Source organism: Medicago truncatula, chromosome 4, assembly GCF_003473485.1.
Source record: "Medicago truncatula cultivar Jemalong A17 chromosome 4, MtrunA17r5.0-ANR, whole genome shotgun sequence".
Lineage (NCBI taxonomy): Eukaryota > Viridiplantae > Streptophyta > Magnoliopsida > Fabales > Fabaceae > Medicago > Medicago truncatula.
Window position 1 is genome coordinate 57,403,082 of NC_053045.1, and position 10,041 is coordinate 57,413,122.

The following is a 10,041-nucleotide window of genomic DNA, read 5'->3' on the forward strand; positions in this document are numbered from 1 at the left end:
AAAAAAAAAGGAATTTATTAGTGGATTAAAATCAGGGTCTAATAGGAAGAAAATGTGCAAAAATACACTTCGCTATTTTGGTGTTAATTTTCTAAAAAGACACTTAAAAAATAATGGAAAGAATATACATTATAAACTCATCCAATGTAAACTAATTTATCAACTATTCACTATTGTTTACCAAACAGAGCCATAGTATACATTGGACAACACTCTGACATAAAAAAAAACTAACACTAAACCCACCAAGCTATTCTAACATATTTTCACACCCATAACCTATGATTTATTTTAGGTTTAAATGTGTCATTGGTCCCTGCACTTTCATTAGATTTTGGCATTGGTCCCTGCACTTTTTTTTGTTTGGCATTGATCCTTGCACTTTGTAAAAATATTGGTATTGGTCCCTCTGTTAACTTTCTGTTAAAAAAAAACACAAAACCAACGGAGTGCCACGTGGCCCAATCATTTCACGCCACGTGGCACCAATATCAATATTTTTACAAAGTGCAGGGACCAATACCAATATTTTTACAAAGTGCAGGGACCAATACCAATAGTTTTGTGTTTTTTTTTAACAGAAAGTTAATAGAGGGACCAATACCAATATTTTTACAAAGTGCAGGGACCAATTCCAAACAAAAAAAAGTGTAGGGACCAATGCCAAAATCTGATGAAAGTGCAAGGACGAAAGACATATTTAAACCTTTATTTTATGTAAGAATAGTAACATAAAAAATCCATCACAAGTCGTACAAAAAAAAAGTAAAATAAAAAATATATTGGTCACTCGTATATTTAAATGATTAGTGGTGTAGTTTGTTGCCCGTTTCCTTTCGATTCATGTGTAATTTCAATGTACACATGTAAATTCTTTAAAAACAAATTTGCCACAAAATTGAATTATCCAATATCAAAGTGCAAACAAATTGTAGATATAGTAGTTCCCGTGAGTTTAACTCAGTTAGCAGAGACATTGCATAACTTATGCAGGGGCCGAGGTTCGAACCCCGGACACCCCACTTCTCCACATTTAATTGTGTGAGCTCTAGCCACTAGGCTAATAGACAAAAAAAAAAAAAAATAGCAATTATGGTGAGATGATGACTCAAACCCGCAATATAGGCACGAAAAAACTTTGTAGTATTAAATCTCTTTTCTCTATTTCTCTATTTGCCATTCAAAAATAAAAGCTAGAAGAAAAATTTAAAATATGTTCTCACTTGATAATTTATTAACAAGTATTTTGTTGCAAGGTCTTTATTTTGAGTCAAAATTTGGAGGGTTAAAAAGGTTTTGGCTTGAGGCACAAAGCACACATGGGGAATAAATATTACCCTTTGCTGCCTCGTAATATGAATCTATAAATCCTTAGTTCATATGCGAGTATTTATGATGTCACAACAAACTCTACGTGACGATTCCATTGAAATTTCCTGTTGTCATGAATTTTCTTTAATTAGCTGAATGAAGTAATATATTTAGAGTTTGGGTCTAAGATGCTCATTTCCCATGTTGAAATATCACTCTTAACACTCAATCATCATAGATCTTTTCAATTTGGGTGATGAGTCAGTTCTGGTCATGTATGTAAGTGCATCCACAATTTCACCAATGAGAGGCCTTGCAGAAGCTTGTGTTTGCACACACATTGCCGCAATAGCAACTGCTTGTTTAAGTCCTCCCATTGGACAACGACCTTGAAGTAGAGGGTCAACCAATTTGATAAAGTTCTTACGGTTTTTAAGAACACTTTTGACCTGCACACCACACAGATATTAATTAATTATTTGAAATGATTTATTTTAGTTTATCTAGTGTAGTAGTTTATTAATTAAGCGAGGAACTTACCCATTCAACAAGACTACGCTCTCCTTGCGGTCGTGTATTATCAAGAGCCCTGCGTCCTGAAATAAGTTCGAGCATGACCACTCCATAGCTATACACATCAGATTTAATAGTTAGTTGTCCGGTCATAAGATATTCAGGGGCACAATAACCATATGTTCCCACTACTTGTGTGGATACATGAGTCATATCACCAATTGGTCCAAGTTTTGCGAACCCAAAATCTGATAACTTGGCATCATAATTTTCACCGAGAAGGACGTTGGATGACTTTAAGTCTCTATATATCACAGGGGGATTTGCCTTATGCATATATTCCAACCCCTTTGCTATTCCCAATGCTATATTCATCCTTGTGTTCCAATCTAATGCCTTCCTATCAGGAGGTAGATCTGGAACAAATTTCAAAAGTGTTCATAATTAATTAACAATATTCTTTCAGGTGTCGAATATTTATATATAAATTTGAACCATAATAATAGAAGAAACAAAAAGTTTCTAAAAAAGGAAAGTGAATGCAATCTGACCATGTATATGCTCGTCCAAAGACCCCAATGGCATATACTCATAAACAAGTAGTCGTTGATTGCCATCAGCACAATAACCAACCAAGTTCACAAGATGTTTGTGCTTTAAGAGGTTTAGCATTAGAACTTCCACCAAAAATTCTCGATCTCCTTGACCACCTTTTAGGTTTAGCTGTTTCACAGCAACTACCTGTTGCACAAACATCATTTTTCATTCACACATATTTAAAATGTACAATGTTAATGAAATGAAAAATTGACCACTACATATAGTTTATGCTTGGATGAACTAGCATTTGCAAAAACCAAAATCTTTGCAACAGCTATCACAACTTACGTTTTTAGCGCTCTCAAGGTAACCTTTGTATACAGGCCCAAAGCCCCCTTCACCTATAAAACATTCCGGCGCAAAGTTATTGGTTGCGGCTTTAAGCTCTTGTAATGTGAATGTATGTGCACGCGGATTGGCTTCTGCCTCATCACGCGTCTTAGGACCCGAGACACTCTCCAATTCTGCCTTAGGACTCGAGGAACTCAGCAATTTTGATCTCTCTGCACAAATGATAAAGTATTATGTAGAGATCAGGGCAATGTCAAGAAGCTCATAAGGATAAAGGAGCAAACCCATAGGTAAATTATAATACTTTGAAAGAGCTTGTTTGTAAAACACGTTACCAATTATCTAAAAATAAAACAACCCAACGACAAGTGGAAATAATCTGATATTGAAAAATTACATGTTGCACAACATCACAAGTTAAAAATGCAACTTCGACAGTTTTAATTTAAAAAAGAGTTTAATTTTGATATATTTATAAGGAAAAAATCTATTTTGAACGAATCACAAACAATCATATATATGATTTTAGAAGTAATTATAATTATTATAAAAAAAAGAAGTAATTATAATTTAAGCCAATCATTTTTAATTATCCGACTATTATGATTTATTGGTAGTGTAAAAATATTTTACACTGATGGTCTGACGCTGTATATGAATTAAATCATTCAAAAATGTCAATTGTTTGGGATAGGTGCATAAATACTCTGCGTAAAATGTTAAGCATTTTGATTCATTTGAACAAACTTAATATTTTTGTGGATAAGGCATTTTTCTATTACATTTTTAGGGGCACAAACCCATCTCTGTAAAAATTATACAATTTCAAAATTTAATTAACCGAGACAATGAATATTTCACTAAATGCAGCTATGTATCCTATCACATGTGCTTGCTTGCATGCATCTCACAATTGTTGTTATAAATGTAGCCAAATACAATTTTTAATAAGAAAGAAATTCAATAACGTGATGCTAATAGATATGTCCCCTACCCTATCAAATGATTTCACTAAACTAACGTGGAAGCACAATCTGAGATGCAATATATCAAATGAATCAAGAATTTCAATTTGTTTTAACATAGAAGAAAATATAGAAAGAAAGAAAGATACCTGAGGTAACCTTTCTGGAGTAAACATGAGATGTTTCTTTGTTGATAGGTACAAAACAATGAAAGCAACCCATATTATCAAATTCAATGATTACCTCTCAATCATTAATCATTATTGAGAAACCACCTCGTCGGAGAAGCAGATCAACCAATCTAAGAAAATTGACCAAGTGTAAGAACGATAACAACAACAATATATATATAGTAATGTAACGTTGTAAGACAAGATAAAGGAAAAAAATATGTATTGTTATAAACAAAGAAATAATAACAAGAGAAGAAAAATCATGCATATAACTACCTTATAGGAAAGAGTTTAAATTTGGAGTTTGAATATGTCAAAATACAAATTGGACTTTAAAATATCATCTTGGAATTTATGCATTCAATATCTTAAATTTTTTAAAAGTTTATCTTTTTAGTACAAAATTTTATATTTTAACTCCCTATCATAATCCATAAAGATTTAATAGTTTAAAATGTATGTATATCAATCAAGTTTATACAAACTAGCGTTTAGATGAGCATGCATATGTCTAGTCTTTTTATTGCGTTAATATGTATAAAAAAAATGAATGATAATTTTTATGAATTTTTTATTTTTATTAAAATTACTTTGATTTTGATTAAAATTATAGGTATAAGTATTCTACATATTCATATTGTAACAAAATATACTTATCTTTTTAAATGACTCCAACAAAATAAATATTCCCTGCAAATAAATGTAACATAATTGATCGAAAAAAGAAAAATTGACGGTAAAAGTCAAACTTAAAGGATTGCATACTTGATTTTTCCTTAATTTTTTTAGTGTGAATAAATGAATTTATTAATTTTATAATAGATATTTGACATGCATGGTAGCTCATCAACCCATTATAAAAAAAGATGGGGTGCGATTTTCAATCAAGTTACAACTATAGTTGTTTAGCCCTGTCCTGTTTAAGATTGGTTCGTGGAGGGGCGGTTAGCCAGTTTGCCATTTACGGTGTCTACAAAATAACCGCAATTGTTAGGGTAAATCTCTTACTATGATTATGGATATGGACACAATCAATTACCTGAAAAACTAAGCGGTAATAAATATAAGCACGTCTATGGACAACTGAAAAGAAGACGAGTTTTAGTTTCGGCCATGAACATAAAATTCAATAATTAAACATGTTTGATTTGGACCAATTATGGGATGAATGGTCTACGAGAAGTTTTTCTTATAATGTGTAACGGGAAAACACATTGAAAAAATATATTGGTACCATAGCGCACATCGTCTCCTAGTAAGATGTCGTGCATGAAGGAACCAAATGAGGAGTAGTGAGCATGTAGCACGTTTAGAGGTGTCAAATGGGCCGGCCCGGCCTAGCCCGAGAGGCCCGACTATAGAAATGGGCCAGCCCGGCCCGTTTATGATTGGGCTGTGAAATCTAGAGCCCGGCCCGGGTGGGCCATGGGCCAGCCCGGCCTGGCCCGTTTATGTTTTATTTTTAAATTTTATTCACCTTTTTTATATATTTTCTTATGTATTAGTTACTCACCATTATTTTTTTGCTAAAATATGATTGGATGGACATAAAAATATAAATAATTTTTACATTAACATTGAATAATAATTAAACTCAAGATTATTCTTTCAATTAAATCAAATTAATAATTTATAAACTTTAAAAATTTAAAATGGTAAGCTAAATTCATCCATATTTATTAAGTTTATTTATTTAAATATTTTTTTGTTAATAAATTTTAAATTAGTTGATAATTTTTTTAAAAAATATGTTGTTTTTTAACAAAAATAAAATGAAATATGGGCCAATGGGCCGGCCCAAAGCCCGGTGGGCCAGCCCGGCCCAACTTTTGTCTGGCCCAAATGGGCTTGGGCCGAAAAAGCCCGAGCACATTTTTTGGTTAGTTTTTTAGGCCCAACCCGGCTCAAAAATATGGGCCAATGGACCGGCCCATGAACCCGACCCATTTTTGACAGCTCTAAGCACGTTAGACTAACTAAGGAAGGATAACAGTCGTCGATGCACAAAATGTTGAGTGAAAGAAAAAGAAAATCAATAATAATAATAAGTAACGATACTAAATAATGTATATCGTTTGGAATTGTGTTGTTACCAATATTATTCTCTTTCCAAATTGCATCAAGGGCTATGATTCCTCTCTAGTTTGGTTGTCTCAACCACAACATTACCAAGTTACATAATAACTATATGATTGAATAAGGATAGCAATATGGTAGAATACTAACTAGTGTAAGTTGTAAAAATATACTTATCTTTTTAAATGACTCCAACAACATAGAAAATTTATATGGATTTATAGTGATGACAGTCAGTCATTTTACATTTTTAGAGTTTTTTTATGATATTTTTGAGTTAGCAAACAAGCTTAAACGGCAAAGAAAGCAAGAAAAATAGAAGATTTTGAAGAAAGCAAAATCGTATCACGATTGTTGAAAACGTGTCACGATTTGAAGAACAAAATGAGATTCATTCGACATTGGTTAAAACGTGTCACAATGCTATTTCGTGACACGATTTTAGGAACCATATAATTTGGAAGTTTTACTTTTGTGGTGTGAATTAAACAAAAGAGGAAAAGTGAGTCCGGAAAGCATATCATAGTGGCATATATTTTTGAGTTGATAATACATGGGGATGTCACTAGCATTAAGAAAACTAACTGGGCCTAAATTGAAGAGTGACAATAATTGGTCACATGGAGAAATTGGGAAACAAACAACTTGCGGAAAAAGAAAGGAAGTAGGTTACTTACATGAACCTATAAAAAGAAAGCTGCTGCACAAAGGAGAATGGACATTTGGAAAAAGAAAAGGAGCAGCTCATTCACGCTACAGGGAGAAAAAGAAATAGGAGCACATGATATGGAAAAACAATAAGAATAGTGGCCATTGAAAAGTAACCGGGTGCAAGGCTGTCAGCAACAACAGAACTCTATTGGTTTATTTTTTTTTACTATATTGTTTATTATTTTAATCATGTCTAGCTAATTTCCTTTGATTAGGTCTGACATGATTCTTGTGTGAATGACAATCTAGTTTTTATTCAATTCAATTATTGTTCTTAATGCTTTTTATATTCTCAAATATAAACATGATTTAGTGAGAACGAATGACTACTGATCATAGCTTTCGACTTAGACCTAATTGAATTGTTCTCATAAACATGGTTAGTATATGAATGAATAATCGTTTGTTAGTGATATTAGGTTAACATTCTTAAAACCTTCAATTATTAGACCACCTAGGGAATTAGGGACTGTAGTTTGAGAAGAGGGTCCTAACTCAAGGATTGATTAGGACTATTTTGTTAACTATCGTTGAACTAGATAATCATTCATAAGAATATGTGCAGTATACCAATTAGGAGAATATAGATGATTCGAAAGACTGATCTCATCTCTCTTCATAATTTCTAACTAAATCTATATTTTCTATCTGAATCTTTATTTTATGTCATTTAATTGTATGCAATCAAATCAAATCTACAAACAAAATAATTTATACATCATAAATATTCACTTTATTGCTAAATTGAGATTAACAGAGTGATACAAACTTATTTTATTACTTCAATATATTTTTAGTACACTTACTAAAAGTCTATCATATAGCTTATTGATTTTTACATTTTTATTATTTAAATTTTATTAATGCTCTACCAGCAAAATTTAAATTTTATTAATGCTCTACCAACAAAAAGTCATAGACATTTTAATTAACATTTGAAAAAAAACATTTGAAGTCGTAGTATCTTAAATAGTTAACAAATTCAAAGGAGATAAGACAAGTTATGGTAACACTATACATCCAAAATGTTACCAAAAAAAAAAAACACTACATCCAAAATGCAATTGAAGTTAAATTAACTAATCCACGTTAGAAATGAATCTTCTCAAATAAAAGAAAGCCAAAAATTTACCAGCTACAAAATATTGGGATATGAAGTCGATCAATATATAGCAATAGTATAAACAATTGAATTTGAGGAGGTGAAAAGGAAAAAAATTGAATGACTCAATTAAACCTCCATTCACCATAAAATTGAGGAAACTGAAATACCAATAAAAATAGGTATTTATAAAAGTATACTAAAAAATATACTTATTTTAAACTAAATAAAAAATGAATTTATAAAAAAAATATATTAGATCTATGTTCCCATAAAAAATAATGTATATATTGTATAGTTGTATTAAGACAATGTGTGAGTGTGTGCGTGTGTTGACAAAGTTAAAATCAAATCAACAAATTATAAATACAATACTTGTTTAAACCGTGGTTGATTAGGAGTCAACAAACTTACAATGTCGTGATTTCAACTCATGCTATCGATGTGATGATCTCTTTGATGAGTGACTTGTAAGTATCTCTATATGCGCATTTTGAGCCTTGACGTCTACCTTGACTCCAGGGAGTGAGCCCCGGAGCCCAACTCATCGGAAATTTGTTTAATTGAAAGTTAATTGCCAACTAGGATATCAATGTTACAACACATGGAAATCGGAAACAACGCATTTTCCGAAACACTGCCAATTTCGTAAAAAAATTGGAAAATCTGAAATACTTGGACATATCTACAACAACATTTTTGGCGTGATTTATCAAACTTGACCAGGCGTGACATATTGCTTCTTTTAAAGAATCGCTTAAGAGGCCAAATCCCTTTAAGAATAGGGAAATTGAAATATTGAGTTAAAGAAATTCTCTTCTCCTCTGTTCCGTTCCTCTTTGTTAGTGTGTTTGTGTTTATTTATATGTCCCACCGATATCACAAAAGGATTGGTGAGCTTCCAAAACTTACCAATTTCATTGTTTTCATCAATTCATTCGGTGGTACACTACCACCAAAATTGGGTTCTTAACGGGTTACTACAAACACTTTGACATTTCAAGAAATTAACTTCAAGATTTGATACCTATATACATTTGCAGAGGCAACATCCTTGTACATTCAATCTCTTCAACAACAAATTAAACAACAAACTTCATCCCTTCCTTTGATCGACGTTGATCTCTTGAAAAACAACCTCACCGGAACGATCCCTTCAAGCTTAAGCAATTGTATCACTCAGGAGAGTTTCAATGTGTTATGATTCAAATAACACATACACTTGGCAAAATGTAATTGGTTGAGGTAAATGGACATGTGATTAGTGATTGTGCATAAATTGGGAAAGGATGATCACTTGAAGAAAAATGATGAAAGTCTCTCCTCTCTCCCTTTGAGAGTAATGACTTAAGTTTTTGGACTAAGTCTTCTTCTATCTTCCTACTAGTTTCTTAAGTTGTCAATTTACACTTTATTCGATCAATTTCTCTTGTATTGTGTTTTTCATTGAATTCAATGCAAAGCTATTTCATCTATTTCACTGCATTCATCAAATACAAAGTGTCAAACCCTTACACAATGTCAGCTTCAACTCCCTCATCGGTCCAATTCCTTCCTCCAACATCTTCCCTACCCTTAATCAATCTTCCTACACCGGCGAACGAGATATGTACAAAACAGTTAATTGCATTATATTTCATACTATATCGATAAAGAAAAATAAAATAAAATATCTATTATGTACTCACATACATATTTTTTTTATGTTAACACTCATATATTTTGTTTGGGACGTCAGTACCTATAACATATTTAAATTTTATAGGTGATTATTCTGTACATTGAATTCTTCGAGTGAAATTTTTGCAGACATGCATGGTGTGTAAAAATAATAGTTATATTAAGACATTGTGTGTGCGCGCGGTGTTTACAAAGTTAAAACCAAATCAACAAATTATAAATATAATACTTGTTAAACGGTGGTTGATTAAGTTGATAAAGAGTCAACTGACTCACAATGTCGTGAGTTCAACTCACGCTATCGATGTGATGGCCTCTTTGATGAGTGATTTATAAAAGTACCTTTGTAAGTGCACTTTGAACATTGACTTTTACCTTGACCTTGATGAGCCCTTGGAGGCCAACACTCCTAATCTTTTTAAATTAACATAGTAATGACACATAGTGTCGGTATTTAAAAAAAAACTAGCCCTTTGAGGCCAACTCTCCTAAACTTTTTAAATTATAAATAGTTATAAATAAATTCTTTTAACAACATAGTAATGACACATAATGCCGGTATTTGAAAAAAACTAATTACAGATATTATTCATTCAAATACTATATTTAAATTATGTGG

General features: G+C 31.9%; 1 protein-coding gene across 1 annotated transcript; it reads right to left on the reverse strand.

Moving 5' to 3' along the window:
- Nucleotides 1-1,388: 1,388 nt before the first annotated feature.
- Nucleotides 1,389-3,973, reverse strand: LOC25494065 (serine/threonine-protein kinase PBL27). The gene is made up of 5 exons (XM_013602786.3): nt 3,830-3,973; nt 2,713-2,927; nt 2,376-2,565; nt 1,852-2,240; nt 1,389-1,760 (listed from the first exon to the last, which is right to left on the reverse strand). The coding sequence occupies exons 1-5, from the start codon at nt 3,900-3,902 to the stop codon at nt 1,530-1,532; spliced, it is 1,098 nt and encodes a 365-aa protein (XP_013458240.1). The 5' UTR covers nt 3,903-3,973; the 3' UTR covers nt 1,389-1,529.
- Between the last annotated feature and the right edge of the window lie 6,068 nt (nt 3,974-10,041).

Bases quoted from the DNA above. Each gene is read 5' to 3' on its own strand.
- LOC25494065 (XM_013602786.3), bottom strand. From the start codon at position 3,902: ATGGGTTGCTTTCATTGTTTTGTACCTATCAACAAAGAAACATCTCAT. The intron at 2,928-3,829 runs GTATCTTTCTTT...TCATTTGTGCAG, and splicing joins CTCCAGAAAGGTTACCTCAG to AGAGATCAAAATTGCTGAGT. The intron at 1,761-1,851 runs GTAAGTTCCTCG...TGTGGTGTGCAG, and splicing joins AGCGTAGTCTTGTTGAATGG to GTCAAAAGTGTTCTTAAAAA.